Source organism: Tursiops truncatus, chromosome X (genome assembly GCF_011762595.2).
Source record: "Tursiops truncatus isolate mTurTru1 chromosome X, mTurTru1.mat.Y, whole genome shotgun sequence".
Classification (NCBI taxonomy): Eukaryota; Metazoa; Chordata; class Mammalia; order Artiodactyla; family Delphinidae; genus Tursiops; species Tursiops truncatus.
Genome location: NC_047055.1, coordinates 116,490,242 through 116,511,750, shown reverse-complemented (window position 1 = coordinate 116,511,750; position 21,509 = coordinate 116,490,242). Strand labels below are relative to the sequence as shown.

At 41.1% G+C, this 21,509-nt stretch overlaps 1 protein-coding gene across 1 annotated transcript in view; it reads right to left on the bottom strand.

Annotated features, from left to right (window-relative positions):
• Window positions 1-18,535, bottom strand: part of ACE2 (angiotensin converting enzyme 2) — a 56,391-nt gene extending 37,856 nt beyond the window's left edge. The window contains exons 1-3 of the mRNA XM_019925618.3: window positions 14,164-18,535; window positions 13,224-13,511; window positions 83-241 (exon numbers count right to left, since the gene is read on the bottom strand). Of these exons, the coding sequence (XP_019781177.2) occupies window positions 83-241; window positions 13,224-13,409 (345 nt within the window). The 5' untranslated portion in view covers window positions 13,410-13,511; window positions 14,164-18,535. The remainder of the gene's footprint in view (window positions 1-82; window positions 242-13,223; window positions 13,512-14,163) is intronic.
• Between the last annotated feature and the right edge of the window lie 2,974 nt (window positions 18,536-21,509).

Genomic DNA, 21,509 nt, shown 5'->3' with positions numbered 1-21,509 from the left:
AGGCAGCAGCCAGGGGTGATATTAATGTTTAAGATTTCCCCAATATTTCAACTCTTGGGGTCAATGCTAGCATGTCACGTACTCGTTTGCTCTTGTCTGCTGAGAGCACTGAGGTCCCACTCTGCTGAAGGACCTGCAATTGACGCTTGAGTGTGAGATTCCGAATTTCTTCTAGTGGATAAGTTTTGGCAATCCTGGATTGTTCTTCATAAAAGGCAGACCATTTGGCCCCGGCTGCATTCTGAAACGACAAAAAAAAAAAAAATAATAATAATAATAAAGTTGAAGTTAGAATGGCACTGCTCGAATAGATAGAACAGAAGATATAGTCCAAAGAGCATCTGGTGGAACATTTAATATTTCCTGAGTGATTTAATTCTCTACTTTGCTGAAGGTCAAAGTTTAGGTTAAGAGTGACCAAGCCACACTTGGTCACACTCTCTTTCTGACCTAGTGCTTAGTTTTCCCAAGGGTCCTGTCCCCAGAACCGGAAGTGAATTCTCACAGATGATTCATGTTGTGAGGCCCTGGGAGGTATGGTCTTAGCACTTGTGACGTGGGCGAGTTGTTCAAGGATTCAAGGACGAGTGCTCTAAAGGGAGAGTCCAGCAGAGCTCAGAGCGGACTTCCTGGGCATACAGCTCCTCATGGCGATGAGAACCGTAAGAAATGAGAACCAGTTTACAGGAAGCTCCATGGTGCCATGATTTACCAGAGATTCTGATCTTAAAGTATGATCCCCAGTCAAGGTTGCCCAGAACATGGCCATTTGGTAGCTGTGGTGATTTTCTACCAGCAAAAGAAACCAATAAGCAGGTGATGATGCCAGGATTCACTTGCCCCCCCATCTTGACCATCAGTAAGCAAGTGGACTTCTCCAGACTTATCCAATGCAGTCTTCTCTCAGCGCACAAGCTCATTTCCATTTATCAAAGACTGAAATGAGCAACTATTTTGTACATTGTACTTCTCCAGACCCTATAAAAGAGGTAGCATATGAGGCAAGTAAGAACTCCATTCCTTGAGTCAGACACTTCTGACTAGCTATTGTGACCCTGAACAAATTACTTAGCCTCTCTGAGTCATGTTACCTTACTCGGAAAATGAGAGTAATAATAGTAGAACTTACCTCAAAGGGTTGCTGTAAAGGCGAGAAAATTTAACAAGCAATATAATGCCTATCAAAGTGCCTGATATATCCCAAGCATTTAAAAATCATAGCTACTTTATCACTTACAGGGAAAAAAGTCCTTGTCCTTAAGTGGCTGACAGTTTTATCAAACAGATAAGATACGCATCGTGAATGTTTCACTACTGAAACAAGAGCATATGATAATGTATAAACTATGAGTGGGGCTAAGCAGTTCCTGTTACAGGGACCAGATTTGGCAAGCCCTCCTGGAGGAGGTGGAACTTAAGACAGACCTTAAAGTAGGTAGGAGATAGATGGGTATAGAGTACTTTGCAAAATAATTTACCTCATTTGGTCTTCTTAACAACCCCACGAGATAGAAAATTATTCTTTTTCCATTTTTCCTATGTGTAGAAAGGGGCTAAGAGAAATAAAAAGTGGAGCTGGTAACTAAATGCTGGCATCTGAATCCTGGATCCTGTGGTGGGCAGACACTAAGATGGCTCCTGTGATCCCTCCTTCCTGCTGGGCACCCTTGTGTGTCCCCCTCCCCCTGAGGGTGAGCAGGACCTGTGCCTCACTTCTAACTGGGAGAATATAGCAAAAGTGACAGGATATACATGTTTATGTTACATAAGGTTGCCATTTTTATCTTGCCAGAAGACTCTCCCTTGCTGATTTTGATGCAGCAAGATGCCATGTTGTGAACTATCCTATGGATAGGGCCACATGGTGAGGAATTGAAGATGGCCTCTGACTGACATCCTAAGGACCTCAGTTCAGCAACATATGAGGATCTAAATGCTACCACTAACCACATTAGCTTGGAAGTGGATTCATCCCCAGTTGAGCTGCAGATGAGACCACAGCTCTAGCCGGGACCTTGATTGTAAGCTTATGAGACTCAGAAGCAGATCCAGCTAAGGTGTGCCTGGAGTCCCGCCCCACAGGAACTGTGAGATAACAAGTGTGTGTTGTTTTAAGCTACTACGCTTGTAGTAATCTCTTACTCAATAGAAAACTAGCACAGATTCCAAAGCAGGACTCCAGACATGACTGCACTCTCTAGACCAAGGAATTTTACTTTTATCCTGTAAATACTAGGGAGTCACTTAGGGGTTGCAAGCAGGTGTGTGACATGATGAAAGTGGTGCAGGAAAGGGACAACAACGGATCAGACAAGAGATGAAGGGAATAGTTGCAGTGAAATGGAAAAAGATTTCTCTCTTTATTGAGCACACACAACCCCTCAGGAACTACTTCTCAGTTAATCTTCACAAACAATCTTGTGAGGTAGTTGTGATTGTCTCCACTTCACAAATGAGGGAAATGAGGCACAGAGCAGGTAAGTAACTTTGCCTAGGTCACACAGCTAGCAACTGGAAGAAACAGGGTGTCAACCCAGAAATGTTTACCTCCAAAGCTAATGCTCTTAACCACTGGCTATAGATTCGACATATTCTGTTCTTGTCTCTAACATGCCCGAATGAGAGGGAGTGAGCTATGGAAAGAGGAGTTCGGTCTACAGCACAAATTCATTCATGCAACCCACCACTCACCTCTCAGTCCCTACCCTTTTTCATCCAATCCAGAATGACTGACAGCAAAATTTCTAGTAAAACTTTGATCCCAAATTAAGGCAATTCTTTTCTTTTCAATCTACTTTGGAAACAGCTCATTATTCCCAAAAGGCCCCAATCTTAAAATATTTTTTAAAAATTATACTGCATGTGGGAACTTTGAAGATATCTGTTTTATTTTATTTATCGCTACCATATACAAGTGTTATACTTTATATCACAAAAAAATTACTTTATGTTGCCTTGAATTTTGGCCCCTGAGGACACACTGTTCCATCCCAAGCTGTTCTTTTTAATACTGCTTACAATCTATTCCATATTCATGCTATAAGGCTCCCAAGCCTACATAAAACTGACAGCTTAGAAGTTATACAGAGAATCAAAGTCAGTTCATACATGCCAACCAAGTAACACAGACAGTGCTTGAGAGCTATATGTCATTTTTGGATTTGAATGATGAACGAATTGAAGCATATACAGTAACCTACATAGTTACAGGGTTCAAAAGGAACCATTACAAATCAAATAAGTGGCATCCCATACTGCCTCTGTGCAAAGGCAGGAGAGCAGCAGCTAACACAGCAAAAGTTTCCACAGCCATTGATGGGGGTTTGGGGTCAAGACACACATTACTCAGTACAATCACAGGAAGTTAGAACCCTCTCTGACTTCCTACATATAACTACAGTGGATACCATATTCTCATCCTACAAGAGATCCTTTGTAATTTCAAGGACTGAAGATGTGAAATCCTAAATTATATTTTAAAACACTCCAAAAGATATCCTGCTCTTTTTGGCCCTAATGATATGCAAGTTAAATATGATTTCATTATGCTTTTAAATGTTTTCATATGAGCTTCGTCTTAAGCCATAGGTCTGTGGTCTCTAACCAAATTATGATAGTTTTATCTAAACAATTAAAATGCTTTTGTGATAAGTTGTTTGAAATGAAAACAATTAAAATCTCATTTTCTTTTTTTCTATAGCTCACTATCAACCCCTAAACCACTTCTTCCCCTGTAGGTATGAGAGTTCCCTGAAGACAGAAGATGAAAAACTGAACGGAACCTTAGCATCCAAACAGTGACTTGGAGCCCAACAGGCTCCCAGGGAACCCTCCACGCTCAGGTCCCATATGCTGGTCCAGTTTCCATATATAGCTCTCAAAACCACATCAGATTCAAAGATGAAAACTGCCTTGGTTACTTTTCAAATATGCCCAGATACTTGCATATTTTTTAAAACAGCTTATTCTATTCAAGGAAGTAGGTAATCTAAATTACAACAATATTGTTTTGCCATGAGAATCAAAAATTTATTTTTTCTTTTTTCAGATGGGAGGAAGGGGTATGGCTGAATTTTATCTCATAGGGAAAAAGAAAAATCCACTCACACCTGAAACTGGGTCCTGCCAGAAAGTGGCCCACTAGATATATATTTGAGATATTTCATAATAACAAATATAATGTAGTATAAGTAACATAGCAACTATCACGAAAACCTCTACTCAGATTTTTTAAACGTTGACACTTTGCAATAGTTGCTTGAGACATATTTATTTAGTGGTTAGAATCAATAATACCGTATTATATACTCAAAAGTTCCTAAGAGAGTAGATCTTAAATGTTCTCACTACAAAAAAGAAATGGTAGGACTTCCCTGGTGGCACGGTGGTTAAGAATCCACCCGCCAATGCAGGGGACACGGGTTCAATCCCTGGTCCAGGAAGATCCCACATGCCGCAGAGCAACTAAGCCCACGTGCCACAACTACTGAGCCTGCGCTCTAGAGCCCGTGAGCCACAACTACTGAGCCCACGTGCCACAACTACTGAAGCCTGCATGTCTAGAGCCCATGCTCCGCAACAAGACAAGCCACCACAATGAGTCCGCACACTGCAACGATGAGTAGCCCCCGCTCGCCACAACTAGAGAAAGCCCTCACGGCAATGAAGACACAACACAGCCAAAAATTAATTAATTAATTTAAAACCCCCCACATATTCTTAGAAGTGGAATTGATGGGTTAAAGCAATTTTCAACTCCTGTAGATATTGCTAAATCTTGGTAAATCTGACTTTATGTCAACTCGGTGTTTCATTATTAATATAATGTTATCCCTCTGATTATTAGTGAGGTTAAACATATATATGAGGTATATAAATATATATATATATTCAAATTTCCTCCTCTATGCATTTGCTGCTCATATCTTTTCCCTATTTTTCTAGTGAATTTCTGTCTTTTTTAACACTTAGTAAAATTTCTTTATAGATTCTGACTGTTAATCTTTTGTTAATTATATGTATCACAAATGTTTTCTCAAGCTCTGCTTCTTGTCCTGTGTGTGTCTGTGTGTGTAGGTTTATGATGTCTTTTAGTGCACAGAAGTTTCTTTCTAATCCTAATGCAACTGATTTGCTCAGTCTTTTCCTTTATAGATTGATCCTTTTGTCTCTTATTTAATAAATCATTCTAAAACAAAAGTCATTTAATAAACCATTCCTGGGCTTCCCTAGTGGCACAGTGGTTAAGAATCCGCCTGCCCTCTCGGACTTCAGACTATACCACAAAGCTACAGTAATCAAGACAGTATGGTACTGGCACAAAAACAGAAATATAGACCAATGGAACAGGATAGAAAGCCCAGAGATAAACTCACGCACATATGGTCACCTTATCTTTGATAAAGGAGGCAAGAATATACAATGGAGAAAAGACAGCCTCTTCAGTAAGTGGTGCTGGGAAAACTGGACAGGTACATGTAAGAGAATGAAATTAGAACACTCCCTAACACCATACACAAAAATAAACTCAAAATGGATTAAAGACCTAAATGTTAAGGCCAGACATTATAAAACTCTTAGAGGAAAACATAGGCAGAACACTCTATGACATAAATCACAGCAAGATCCTTTTTGACCCATCTCCTAGAGAAATGGAAATAAAAACAAAAATCAACAAATGGGACCTAATGAAACTTAAAAGCTTTTGCACAGCAAAGGAAACCATAAACAAGACGGAAAGACAACCCTGAGAATGGGAGAAAATATTTGCAAATGAAGCAACTGACAAAGGATTAATATCCAAAATTTACAAGTAGCTCATGCAGCTCAATATCAAAAAAACAAACAACCCAATCCAAACATGGGCAGAAGACCTAAACAGACATTTCTCCACAGAAGATATACAGATTGCCAACAAACACATGAAAGAATGCTCAACATCATTAATCATTAGAGAAATGCAAATCAAAACTACAATGAGATATCATCTCACACCGGTCAGAATGGCCATCATCAAAAAATCTAGAAACAATAAATGCTGGAGAGGGTGTGGAGAAAAGGGAACACTCTTGCACTGTTGGTGGGAATGTAAATTGATACAGCCACTATGGAGAACAGTATGGAGGTTCCTTAAAAAGCTAAAAATAGAACTACCATACGACTCAGCTATCCCACTACTGGGCATATACCCTGAGAAAACCGTAATTCAAAAAGAGTCATGTACCACAATGTTCATTGCAGCTCTACTTACAATAGCCAGGACATGGAAGCAACCTAAGTGTCCATCAACAGATGAATGGATAAAGAAGATGTGGCATAATATATATACAATGGACTATTACTCAGCCATAAAAAGAAACAAAATTGAGTTATTTGTAGTGAGGTGGATGGACCTAGAGTCTGTCATACAGAGTGAAGTAAGTCAGAAAGAGGAAAAACAAATACCATATGCTAACACATACATATGGAATCTCAAAAACAAACAAACAAAAATGGTCATGAAGAACCTAGGGGCAAGATGGGAATAAAGACGCAGACCTACTGGAGAATGGACTTGAGGATATGGGGAGGGGGAAGGGTAAGATGGGACAAAGTGAGAGAATGGCATGGACATATATACACTACCAAACGTAAAATAGATAGCTAGTGGGAAGCAGCCACATAGCACAGGGAGATCAGCTCGGTGCTTTGTGCCCGCTTGGAGGGGTGGGATAGGGAGGGTGGGAGGGACGGAGACACAAGAGGGAAGAGATATGGGGATATATGCATATGTATAACTGATTCACTTTGTTATAAAGCAGAAACTAACACACCATTGTTATACTCCAATAAAGATGTTAAAAAAACTAAAAAAAAAAAAAAAAAAAAGAATCCGCCTGCCAATGCAGGGGACACGGGTTCAAGCCCTGGTCCGGGAAGATCCCACACGCCATAGAGCAACTAAGTCTGTGCACCACAACTACTCAGCCTGCACTCTAGAGCCCATGAGCCACAACTGCTGAGGCTGCGCACCACAACTACTGAAGCCCGTGCACCTAGAGCCCGTGCTCTGCAACAAGAGAAGCCATCGCAATGAGAAGCCTGCGCTCCCCAATGAAGAGTAGCCCCCGCTCGCCACATCTAGAGAAAGCCCATGCGCAGCAACGAAGACCCAGTGCGGCCAACAATAAATGATAATAAATAAAAAGAAATATAAAAAAGAAATCTTATCTATAAAAAAATAATAATAAACCATGTCCAACCAAGAGTCACCTATATATCCTTATAAAAGTTTGTCTTACTTTTCCTATTTAATTTTTAGTCTATCTTAAATTTATTTGTATCTGTTACATAAAGTAGGAATGCCTTGAGCTTTGGCTCATAAAAGGGTCCCTACAGATTTTCAAATTTGCTTCTTTTTTCCAGAGCTCTAGGAACCTGAACAAGTTTTTTGTTAATTTCTTGGCTCAATATTCCTGCACCCTGCTAGTAGTGTAAATTCATTTTCCACACCTATTAAAAAAATTCACAAGTGAAACCTGATTTTGATCAGGTCTCTAGATCAGGACTCTGCCCACCATTTGTTTTTGTAAATAAAGTTTTATTGCAACATATTCACACCCATTTGTGGGCTGTCTATGGCTGCTTTTGTGCTACAATGGCAGAGTTGACTGGTCTACAATGGCAGAGTTGAATAGAGGCTCACAAAGCCTGAAATATTTACTACCTGGCCTTTTATGGAAAAAGTGTGCTGACCTCTGCCCCGGATCTATACATTTACAGAAAACACAGGGGTCAAAAGAGCATGTTAAGCAATATTATAGGGACATAATCAGCAAATCCAGAAAGTGGGAGTTTCTATAGGACTAACAGTTCAGTACTTCTGCGAATAAACTGCAAAACAAAACAAAACAAACAGAAAAATGATGGAGGGACTCTATAGGCTAAAAAAGACCTAAAGTACATCTGCTAAAATGATCAAGAGAGGACCTTGTTAGATCCTGATTCAAACAAACCAGCTGAAATTTTTTTAAATGAGACATTAGGGTACATTTGAATACTGACTAGATATTTGATGGTATTGAGGAATTATTATCATGTTTTTGACATGGTACTGTTATTAAGGTTGTTTTAAAAATTCTTACTTTGAGAGCTAGAAGGTAAAATATTTACACGTAACATATAGTTATATGATGTTGGGGATTTCCTTCAAAATAATCCAGTAAACATGGGGTTGGGTAGAAAAATAAAACAAGATTGGCCAAAGTGTTGACAATTGCTGAAGCTGGGTGATGGGTATAAGGAGATTCAACATACTAGTCTTTCTTTTATGTGTTTGACAATTTTTACAATGAAAAGTTTAAAAAAAAATCCATATAATGGAATACTATTTGGCAATAAAATGGAACCAAGTAATGATACATGCTACGGCATGCAAAGTGAAAGAAGCCAGTCACGAAAGACCACCTAGTGTATAATTCCATTTATATGACATGTCCAGAATAGGCAGATCTATAGAGACAGAAAGTAGATCAGTGGTTGCTTAGAGCTGGGGACGGGGGAGGAAGAATGATTACTAATGGGCGTGTAGTTTCTTTTGGGATGATGGAAATGTTCTAAAATGAGATGGTGATGACAGTTGTACAATTCTGCAAATATACTAAAAAGCATTGAATTGTAGACTTTAAATTGGTGAATTTTATGGTGCATAATTGTATCTCAACAAAGCTGTTGTTAAAAGCGCTCAATAGTAAAAGCAAAGAAAAAAAACCCCACCTTATTCCCTAGCTCCTATAACTGGCTCTGAAACACCCATGGAACCGCTCCAAACCAAAGGATTTAGCCAAAATTAAATGAATTCTCTTTTGCCCAGTTACCTGGCACACACTAAGAAGCAGCGGCAGTTCCTGACCACCAGGCCGCTTTCCCTGGGTGTAGCTCGTGGCTGCCTGGTGTCCTGTCAGAGTGCTTAGATCAGTGAGTAACTGTGTCAAATTTGGATGGAATTAAACATGTCATTTTGAGTTGCTCAAGTTCAGTTTCACCAAATTACATCACTCAACTGGGACATCATCAAGTTTTCATGACAAAGAAAAACTAGTATGAACAGGCCTCCAATGCACTTGACTCATGTTAATCCTCCACATGTGGAACTTATTCATTCACCAGTTATCCACTGAAAAATCTTGGCTGGGCCCATCCACCCTCTTATGTTTCAAGAGACAAAAAATAAGTGACTTGCCCAAGGTATCACAGCCAGCTCAGGAGAGTCAAGATAGCATCAGATTCCCTGAATTCCACTGTATTTGCATCACACTGACTTTTCCCAACCCCTGTACCTGGGTGTAGGTACTTGTATGTGTTGGGGAGTGTGGGACAGATTCATTGGAGACAGGGTTGGCGTCTACATTCTTTCCTTGGGTACAGAATAGCAGTTTAAAATGACCCTTCTCTGGGTTCACTGTGCCCCCAGCCCTAAAGACAGCGGAAAAGGTTTAGGAAGCAGGTGTGCCCAAGGACTCTAAGGGCCCTGACCACCCAAAGGGTAAGTGTGGGCCTCCTGCTCTCTCTTTACAACTTCTGATAACTCAACAAGAAATATTTATGAAGTGTTTTTGGAGACCTCCAGGGCTCCAACAGGGCAGTCTTCAACACGCCCTTCAGCTGCATGCACAGGAATTTGGGGCAGCTGTAGTAGTTACTGTCAAATACTGGAACAGTGAACCAGGATGCCCCTGCCAGTGACGGGATCCTTTCGCTCTCTTCCAGGGATAAAAAAATTGTCCAGGGACCTCCTATGTTGCTAGAGAGCTTCCGACTTTGCAAAAAAAAAGAAAAGAAAGAAAAAGAAAAAAGAAATCCTTTTGACTGACAAAGGACTCTTTCAAAAATAAAACCAACAATAAACTTACAAAGGGGCAATGCAAAAAAGTAATGTCATTTTACTGAGAAGAGAATTACAGTTTAATTGGTGAATGTTCGATCTCAAACATGAGAACAGTATTTGCTCTAAAGCAAGTATTTGGTAATTAATTTTCAGTGAGTTTCTGAATTCTATGGAAACCTGTTTTGAACCAAGCTTTTTTCCTTATCTCTGTCTGATGGGCCTCTCCTAAGCAGGGAGATTTGGGGACACTATACTGATCAAGTTTTGCTGCCTTCTATTATTTTAAGCTATAGTCTCATGACTTGATCTGAGAATCGCCATACTGCGTCAGACTGATTGGCTGACAAGCCCAATATTCTGACTCTGAAAGTTATGCCAAGGGATAATTAGGAAATGGCAGATTGCCCTCAATAATGTCACCCTGATAGGATATGAACAGACACATGTCATACAGCCCAAATTTCTCTTCCTGTATTACTTACCTATTGTTACAATAATACTACATAACAAACAACCAAAAATCTCAATGGCATGTGTTCATTGTTTACGTGCCTAGAATCACTGAGGGTTACCAGGCAGCTCTGCTGATCTTGGCTGGATTTGCTTACAACTCTGGGGGATTGGTTTCAGACGGGACAACTATTCCACACATTCCCTCACTCTTTAGCTGGCCAACCCAGGCATGTTCTCATAGCAAAGCCAAAGGTGCAAAGAACAAGCCCCACTGTTCAAGTCCCTTCCAAGCCTCTACTTGCATCACATCTGCTAACAGTCCATTGGTCAAAGTAAGTCACATGGCGAAGGACACGATCACATCACCTTCAGTGGGATGGCACTGCAAAGTGACATAACCTTGGGTGTTGATATAGGGAAAGGTAAAGAACTGGGTCCATAAATGCACTTAACCGTACTTCCTTACCCACAGTGGATCTGCAATCCTTACATTCACTTAAATACTACGAAAACCGACTTATAGTTTTCAATGTCTCACTGTTTTAGATTAAAGAATGGCCTAGTTTTACAAGTCTTACCAGTTTTACCACCTGTAACGTAAACAGCACCTCCTCCTATTTATTGTAAATTTCTCCCTTTTGAGCTTTCAAAGGCACCATCTTTCTAGTCTGAAGAGAGTTGGCCGATACAACTGGGAACACTCTATCCTTTCTTGTTCCCGCTCAGACTCAGTTTTTTTTTTCTTTTTGAGTCAGGCTTTGGAGAGCTAACTCTGCTTTCTCTTCTAACTCTCTCTGATCGCCCTAAATCACTCCAGTGGCTCTTGGGGGAACATGCTCCGTTTCTCCAGTTCTTTCTATTGATAGCCACCGGCAGCAGATCATATCTCAGTCTCCTGCTCATTTCGTGCCTCTTGTACCACCAGCTGCAGTGCCCGTTTCATCAGGGGATCTCAATATATGTGATAAGAGAACAGAAGAGCTATTGCTCTCCCTGTGCATTGCCCCCTCCCCAGGTAAATCCACACAGGTGCACTAATGCACTAACGTGCCCTTCACCATTGCTGGAGGAAGGACATATTGGGCCCCCTGCTTGCTTCTTGCATTCAGATATTTTCACTTTTCTTTAAAGGGCCCATACTGTCTGCAGTTCGACCACACTTTGTGGATTTGTGCCCTTTCATTTCTGGCCTTTCCTCTAATCAACAAGTGCAATTCAAAAATGACAGCACTTAAGATCCAAACGTGAATTCAACAAACATCACTACATCTGGGCGTACAACATGCCCTTCTCAGCAAGCGGGCCCTCAACAGAACTGTTACATGTCTCTTGAGCAATTATAACTCCCTTTCACATTCACAGCAATGATATCGTATTGTTCTCCCAGGCTCACAAGCATTGAGCACTATTTTGGTGGTTTTGTGTATTAACTGTCGTCCCAGCAACCCTATGAGGCAAATATGAGTGTTACGCTGTTTTTCACAGGCAGAAAAACTAAGGCGGAGAAAGGTTCATTAACTAGCTCACGTTCACCCAGGTAGAAAGTGGTGGAGCCAGGGTTTGGACCTCAGCAGTCTGACTCCAGACCTCTTAGGCATGATGCCGGTCGAACTTCACCACCACCTGCGGACAATTCGGCTAAGAATGAAAACAGAACCTTTTTTTTTTTTTTTTTTTTAGATTCCATATATACGGTGTTAGCATACCGTATTTGTTTTTCTCTTTCTGGAGGGTGGAAGGGAGACGCCAGAGGGAGGAGATATGGGGATATATGTATAGGTATAGCTGATTCACTTTGTTATAAAGCAGAAACTAACACACCATTGTAAAGCAATTATACTCCAATAAAGATGTTTAAAAAAAAAGAGAATGAAAACAAATGCACAATGCACTTCAGGTACCTCCAACAAAGATCAAATAAAAAGTGAGAAAAAAGCAACAGTGAAGAGGTGAAGAGAGGTAAGACCAAACTATGAGACAAGAAAAATGCTCTCCTATGACAACACTGGGCTGTCAAAATCTCCTGGATCTCTTTAAGCTTTAGAAAACTAGGGGGAAAAAAATCTCCTGAGGAATTCAGATGAGGCAGCAGGTCTCAGATTGGATCTGTCCAGAGAGCAGCAGTAATTTAATTTACATGCAACCGACTGTTTGAAAAAAGAAGCTTCTGAACTGCATTTTTGAAAGCATGTATTGCTGTACAAGTGTCATAAAAACTTTTCTTAAATAATGTCACTCCATTTTCAGCACTGCTTTGGGATCTGTGAGGGAAGAAATCCCCTAAATCCTTGCACTTGTCAAACAAAACATCTTGCTTTCCCAGAGCATTCTGAGATCTGTCAGAATTGGTTTGATTATGGTTTTTCTCAGAGGGCTCTGTGGATCCCGTATGCTCTGGAAGTCCCTCGGAGCTCCGAGACCATTAAGGAAGGAATTCCCAAGTCCAGCCTCACCCGACCCCTGGTAATCTTAATTACTGGCTAGCTCTTTCACTAAGCCTCCAGTTGCATTTTTCTCAGTTAATAGATCATTTGTAGAGAGTCTTTAGACATTCCTGTTGACATTGTAGGCTTGGGAAAATTATTAACTCAATAACTTATGGCATTTCTATGAACTGCTTTGAAAGCCTGACTATGATGAGAATTATGGTGGCAACTTTCTAAAGCATGTTCACTGGTTTCCAAGAATCTGGACTGAGACCAGTGAATTATTTTGTTAACAATTTTCCAAATGAACCAAAGGTCAATTGTTTGGCATCTGGGACTCCAGAATCAGAAATACTGAGGCAAACATCCAACCTCACAGCTCGGAGCATTTCTTTGATTTCCCTTTTCGGTTTCCTGGGCAGTAAGCTGATTTTTAAGAAGCAACTGATATCCTTATGCAGCTATAGGAGAGAACTCACCATCTTTTGGACATTCTCATCGGTAATATTGGTGTTATAATTCCAAGAAGCAAGTGAACTTTGATAAGACAGGTCTTCAGCTTCACGGTCAAACTTCTGCAAAAATGTCTTGGCCCGTTCCTCAGTGGCGGATTGAGCAGCCGTTACAGCAACAAGGCTGAGAAGGAGCCAGAAAGAGCCTGACATCTTGCTCTGTGCGCCAAGATCCCATCCACTGAACAACTTCCCTAGAGTAAAACCTCCTCATGAGATTTTCTCTCTCATCAGCCTTTGAACTTGGGTTGGGCACTGAGCAGGAAGATAAAAAAAAAAAAAAAAAAGGAAGAAGAAGAAAAAACAGTAAACAATCTGCTGAACCAACACAAAATTCATCCTGGAGAGGACAGATATGTAAACAGATTTTAGAATGATTTCTTAAAGGAAATCAAATAAACAAATGTTATTCATTAATCCTAGAGAATCATAGCTCTCAAATTTTATGGCCAAATCAAAACGTGTCCATTTGCTTAGTATGTTCCTTAAAATCTGTTAAAGATACACTGAAGGTGTTATGATTTTACAGTGACCAACGAACTCTAGAATTAGGGGTCACGGGGGTAATGTTGGGACTTACACGTTTTAGAGACAATTCCATTAAGTCACTTCTCTCTCCTTCCTTTTTATTTTACACTCATATTCATAGAAACTCTATTTGGGTAACATTTTCCCTTCCTAAATAAACAATTTTGCCCTTGTCTCTATAGAATTCATTTTTTTCTGATAAATTTTAATTTCCAGGGCCAATTTTTAAAATTATGAGACCACCCTCCACTCCACAAGTTAACTCTCCTGATTTAACTTGGAAAAACTTTCAAAGGCTCCTTTTCTCTTTCTCAGATGATCGTGCTAAACACTGGTTCTATGACTAACTTCACGGTGGGCCTCCATCCCTTTCACTTACCTGTTCAAAGCTTGGTCAAGGTCACAAGGAAGTCAGAATGCCACCACATGGTATGAAATTCAGCGAGTGTCCATCTCAAGTTCTGGTCACCCATAGCCATGTATCATTGCATAGAATTCAAAGAGACTTTAGTGGTTATCCTGTAGAATCTCAGGAGCTGGACCACTGTCCTCATTCCCAGGGTGTAGGTATGAGTGTCATAGGTACAAGAGAGGAGCCACTTTAAATGGCAGGGCTCATGGGCCTGCTTGACTGTGGTTATGAAACCTTCACACAGGGAAGACATTTCTTTACCCAAAAAACAAGTCTTCCAGGTCCAGGTGAAATGGCAGTAACCAAGCCTTTAAAAAAAGTTTCCACTACTTTTCCTTATTCCAAAGTTGTACATGTTATTGTAGAAGAGGAAAAAAATAATAAGTAACTGTTTAAAGTGCTTTGCATTAGAATATCTCATTGAAGCATTACAACAAACCTAGAGGCAAATATTTTTATCATCATTGTACAGATTATGAAACTGAGGCGCAGAGAACTTAAATAAATGACCAAACCTTACTCAGCCAGGAAGTGGTAGAGCCAGGATACGAATGCATGCAGTTTGAATCTAGAGTACAGGCCTTTAAGTTGCTGTCAATAGTCTAAGAGCAATGATGGAGGTGTAGATAAAGAGCAGCACAGGGACATGGGCCTTTGGTGACCATGATGGATTTGGTTCCGCTACATCAAAAAGAGGTGGATTCTGGGACTTCCCTGGTGGTCCAGTGGTTAAGAATCTGCCTTCCAATGCAGGGGACGCAGGTTCGATCCCTGGTCCGATCGCTGGTTGGGGAACTAAGATCCCACATGCCACGAGGCAGCGAAGCCCGCAGGTTCTAGAGCCCACGCGCCACAACTACAGGGCCCTCGTGCCACAACTAGAGAGCCTGCATGCCACAATGAAAGATCTCATGTGCCACAACTAAGATCTGATGCAGCCAAATAAATAAATATTAAAAAAAGAGGTGGATTCTTACTACCCTTGGTATGAATCAAAAGACATGATCCTTCTAAGAAATAAAGTAATTGACACATTTAAGCAATTATGATCAAGAAGGTTAAAAGAAAGTGAGCTGAGGGGATCAGTGCAGTTTCAGTCAGGCTCCTTCCACATTCAAGGAAGCTGAGATCCACTCGCTTTCACAGGCATTAAGAGAAAAACTGGTCAAGAGAAAAGGGGGCAGTGTGTGGGGCTCTGAACCAAGAGGTGGAATGTTACTTTAATAAAAGCTGAAACACAACTCTACTCAGGTTGCTTCCTGAATGAAGCTCTTGGGTTCAGGAAAAAAATGGGAGTAGTCCAACTTCAATACACTGAGGCAGAAAATCAGATTAACGTGATCAAATTGAAATAGGGAAAGCAGGATATGAAATCTGAACGTTAAAACAGATGAACAAGGAGCCTGAGATAACAGTGAGGCAGGAGAAATCTAGAAGCCAAGAAATTTTGAGGAGCGAGAGAAATAGGAGAATTTGGTCACAATAATCCTGTAGGAAAACTAGCTCACAATGGCCAACTGCAAGCGATGACTGAATTATTGGAAGTTTTGTTGACTTTCCACTGAGAAGATGCTGATGTTCTGACAGCTGCCCAGAAGTGTCCTGAGACCATTCTGAGAATGGAAAGAGTCCACTAAAGACCCAGGGGATGGGACCCAGAAAAACAATTGGCCTAAAGGAACAGATCCTCTGTGAAAGAATGAAGAACCAGAAAAACAGGAGAGTGGAAATTGAGGAAACCTGTTCTATTTTTCCGAAGGGTAGATGGAAGACTTTGGTATTGACGCCAGACAAAAACTATGAAATATCATTTTTAGAATGCGGTTTGCACTTGGACAATATATATCTCTGGTCCCAAATATATATCTAGGGATTCACTAGGAACAAATAAGATGTTGTCTGCCTCATTTCCTTTGTATCTTCCATTTCAATAAGGGATTTAACAAAATGTAAAGTTCTACAACTAGCTCTAAATGTCCCTGAAAGAACCACACAGCACAGAAATAAGCAGTCCTCTGATCAACAACAGTTCATGCCCAAAACAACAAAAATCTTGATTCATGTATATAAAATAGATAAACAACAAGGTCCTACTGTATAGCACAGGGAAGTATATTCATCTTGTAATAAGCTATAATGAAAAAGAATCTGAAAAAGAATATATACATATATATGTATAACTGAATCACTTTGCTGTATACCAGAAACTAACACAACATTGTAAATCAACTATATTTCAATTAAAAAAAAGAATCTTGATTCAACAATTATTTATTGGCCACCTACTCTATGCTAGGCACTATTCTAGATACTGGATATACACTAATGAATAAGACAGGAAAAGTTCCCGTGGATATCATATTATACGAGGTGAGGTAGCAGGAAGAAACAAATAGCTAATGGTAAACACTATGGCTTTACAATAAGCAGGAAAGGAGGAGGGTGAATGATGGGGTGGGGATGAGAGGATGACATCTGAGCAAAGACCTGAAGGAAGGGATGAAAGCCACATGAATATCTGAGGGGAGTCTGTTCCAGGCAGAGGGAACAGCAAGTGCAAAGGTCTCAAAAACATCAGAGGCCTTTGTGGCTGGAGCCCAGTGCATGGGGAAAGTGGCAGGAGGTGAAGATGGAGAGGAAACTCTAAGGAGGGCCTTATAGACAACTGTAGGACTTTGGCTTCTACTCTGAGTAATGTGGCAAGACATTGGAGGACTTCAAGCAGAGAAGTGATCCGGCAAACGTTTTAACAGGATCGCTCTCACTGCTGGTTAGAGAACAGACACTGAGGGGTAAGGGTAGAAGCAAGGATGTCAGTCAGCGAGCTACTACAGCTGCCCAGTCAAGCAGGGTTGAATAAAAGCTTAATATGAGAAATCAATCCAACATGGCTGCCACCAGAAAGCAAAGCCATCTTAGACTATCTTAGACTTTGTTACTAGAAGTATTAGATACAAAAGAATTTAGAGCATCACGCTAATTTCTAAGACCCACAAGTTTAGAGAGACACAGGAGAGTATCCAGAGGAAAATAAAGAAGAGAGTAAATAGGTCTCAAATAATGTCATTTGAAGCACAGTGCAGACGTGAGGAAGGACACCCAGCATAGACAGCTCTCCTCCATCATGGGACTGTCATTTAGATGAAGACTTAGGTAGCTTAATGGATTGACTCTGCCGCTGATTAGCTGTGTGGCTTTCAGCAGGTGATATTTCCCTCACATCTAATTTCAAAGCTGATAATCATATTTACCCATCTCACAGGGACGTTGTAAGTATTCTATGAATTAATACATGAGAACACAGAGAAAAATGCTGGGAGCCTAGTAATACAAGCCACTCAAAGTGCGAGGAGCTGTATGATAATTAGTGGACTTTGAGATATGAGGGAGATTGGAGACTCGTCCATAAGCGTTTTGCAGGAAAACTGTCATATTCTGAGAATAAGCAGGCCCCACATAAGCAAGATGAAAATGCACTGCTTTGACTCTACTAGTTTTGCTTTTTTTAATCATTTAAGGAAGACATTTTTCTAAAATACATTCCATCTAATCCGGATGTTGCCTGAACATTATTTTATGTGTTCTTTTTTCTTTCCAGATGACTCAGTGTCATCATCTTGGACAGCGTTTACTGACTAGGCTATAGCGTGATAACATCTTCGGGGCTTCACGTTAAATGGCTCCAAACAGCTTTATTGCTATTAACTGCTGTCTCTGCAGGTTCTGAATTCTGTGCCACTTCTTGAAGAATGCACTTTGAGTGGCCCTGCCCACCACGAATCCCCTCCCTGTTTCTGATTTGCTGTCTGCTAAGAGCTAAATGGAAACCAGATAACCATGGAGTTCAATCAGAACACTCCCTCTTCATAGGCTCAGATCTGAGGGTGGGTCTTCATTCTCCTCGAGCAAAGTACATAGACTTTGAGATCCATTTTTCACTTACTGCTCAACTTTCTATCCACTTCCAACCGAATCATAAATGGTGAGGTTGCTAAATAGCTATAGCAAAAATTTCCTCTAGCTCCCCAAGTTAAGAAGACAACTTCGGTCGGAGCAAAAGAATGTTTTGTGTAACTTCTTATCTTAAAATTGACAGAGTAATGTTTCTGACAGAAATAAGAAAGGAGGGGCTTCCCTGGTGGCGCAGTGGTTGAGAGACTGCCTGCCGATGCAGGGGACACGGGTTCGTGCCCCGGTCCGGGAAGATCCCACATGCCGCGGAGCGGCTGGGCCCGTGAGCCATGGCCGCTGAGCCTGCGCGTCCGGAGCCTGTGCTCCGCAACGGGTGAGGCCACAACAGTGAGAGGCCCGCGTACCGCAGCAAAAAAAAAAAAAAAAAAAAAAAAAAGAAGAAGAAGAAGAAAGGATATCAAGAATATAAAGTAGAGAGAATTTAAAACTCCACATGACCAAGAATGATTTGTCTTTAGTCCAATTGGTTTTGACCACATATTTATCACACAAAGTGAATTTATAAGTACTTTACAGAAAATAAATAAGTTGACTCTTTAGCCCGAAGGAAAAGCTAAAGTTCTTTCCTGTTTACATTTCGAGTTGCATAGCTGCCCCTTTTTCCTACAGATAGAGCAAAGATAATCTTCATTAACCAAGTTGACAAATATTTTCAACAGACAGAGTTCAAGTTTGTGAGGCCAAACTGTGGATTCCAGGGAGGTTGTACGGATTATTATTGCTCTGAATTTATAATAGTACAGTGCTTGCCATGTAAGCCGAATTTATTCCCATGTCCAGACAGTACAAAATAGCAGGTAACACTAGAGTCGCTAGTATAAATTTATATCTCGGGCCTTAGAAGCAAAACTTGAGCCTTTATTCTAAGTGAAATGAGAATCCATGGTAGAGTCTTAAAGGAGGAGTGACATGATCTCATTTACATTTGAAAAGCATCACTCTGGCTGCTGTATCAAGAACAGGTGGCTAGATTTCGAATACAATTTGAAAATGAAACCAGGAGGATTTTCTGCTGAATTAGATGTAGGCTGTGAAAGATAGAGAGAGGCAAGGATTACTCCAGGGTGTTTGGATTGAACAACGAGAAGGATGAGGTTGACGTCAATTTATATGGGGAAAAGGTTGCAGGTAAAACACTTTAGAGGGAAAAGGAGGAGTTCAGTCAAGGTTGTGAGAAATCCAAAAGACGATATATACAAATCTTCAGTTTGGCAGCAAGCTCAGGGATGACGATATAAATTTGAGAGTTCTTAGTCAAATATGCCTTTTCAGTTAAGGCAAAGAGGAAAGGATCTTACTTCTTCAGGATCCCAGTGTGCTGGAAAGTACTACATAGTCCAGACCTCAAAAGGAAAATGGGATGGGATAAGAAGGAAGAAAGTTACTTGAAACAACCCTCCCTAGAGGAGCCATCTGTGCACTGTACAGGGAAGTGATAAAAGGGAATTTCAGGAACTTGGCCAGAGCATCACATTTCTTGACTGGTTTACAGAAAAGCAGACACATCTCAGGAGCACAGGATGGTTGAGTTGAAGCAAGGTGCACGTTAAGAGAACGCAGCTGACATGACATACAGTCAAAGTCAAGCGGCTTAGATCCAGTCCAGGTCAAGGCTGAAACACTGATGGGCATTCAAAGCATAGAAGACTCCTTTTGGAGCTAGCTCCTGCCTGTCAGCTAGAGTCTGTGGGTGACTGAAGACTTTTACACTTTGGTTAATACTTCCTAATTGGCTCTAAATATCTTAGAATAAGCCTTCATCCCTATTGACCTCTACCTCAGTCTGCAGACTGAGTGTAAGAGCCATGTTTTCAGATCCAACTAGAAATGTCCAACAGCAGTTGTCTTCTTGAAGTCCAGCAGGTTCATCCTGGAGACACTGTACCATTCCCTCCTCCACTTCCAAGGGACGTATCTGGTCTGGGTCATTGGTAGGGCTTGGCCAAGGCTACTTACCTTGGCCAAATCAGAGAGATGGGGAATAGATAAATCACATTATAAATCCTCAAGGGCCTAACATAACATCTGAGCTTCAATCTCATGCCCACATGGATACATGCACTTGGAATTATAAGAATTTTCCTGAGACTTCAGAATCTACCATTTTTTAAATCAAAATATCTTGGCTTTTGATGAAATGTCACCACAAATACATAAAAACTAGAAGCTCAGTTGGGTAAGAGTCTTACTACTTCTTCATTCTTTGCCACTGACAACCCTCTTAAGGTTTGCCAGCCTGTCATCAATCTCATCAGGAATCTTCTTTGGCTGAGAAATATGTCAATGCCCAGAAACCAGAAACTATATAACGTAAGTCCCAGGGCAGCCTTGCATCTTTTCTAGGACAGTCAGAATGTGGTAGATATTAATAATATTAATTTGGATTCCATCCAGAAAGGAATCAAGGCCTCATGGCCTTGGAATCTGGATAATGCCATTATGTTACAAGATGTTATTTTTGGAATTCAGTTATTCCCAAAGTTTTGACATTGCTTTACATAAGGTTAGGCAAAGCTTCAGCGATCTCTGCAAGGATGAAATCACTAAGCAATCATGAACGTTGAAAACTTGAGAATACACTTGGAGGAACTCTCATACTGAGTGAGCATGCTTCTCTGCTCAGCCTTTCCCCTGGATTTTGTACCTGGATTGGTACCGTCGCAAGCTTTTTTGCCTCTCCTATTGTAATAGTGGAATCTCTCTAAGATTAGCTGGGGCGCAGGAGTCAGTTATAGCTCGCTGGGATGCTTGATCATCTTTGGAAGCTGATTCAGCATCCTCTCTGAATTTATTTGGTCAAGAAGCCCTTAGGCCCAAGTTCCATACAAATTCAACATGAACCTGAAATTTAGGGATAGCTCCAACTCTTCCATATTATGTTTCTGGAAGATCTAGGACGCTCGGGAGCATGGGGCACTCTAGAGACACTTTTGGTAGTCTAGATCTATACCGACAAGTAACATACTCCTTGGGAAACTGGAAAAGCAGTGGGGGAGGGCAAAAATCTCCATATATTACTCAGGTGGGATTTCAACCTGGCACTCTCCCTAAAGAGAGAGCTGCTGCTTATCAAAAACCAGAAGTCGGGCTTCCCTGGTGGCGCAGTGGTTGAGAGTCCGCCTGCCGATGCAGGGGACATGGGTTCGTGCCCCAGTCCAGGTGGATCCCACATGCCGCAGACCAGCTGGGCCCGTGAGCCATGGCCGCTGAGCCTGCGCGCCCGGAGCCTGTGCTCCGCAACGGAAGAGGCCACAACAGTGAGAGGCCCACGTACCACCAAAAAACCCCAGAAGTAACAAGGCCCAGGACAAGGCAAGGCATTAGGTCAGGCCCCAATACAC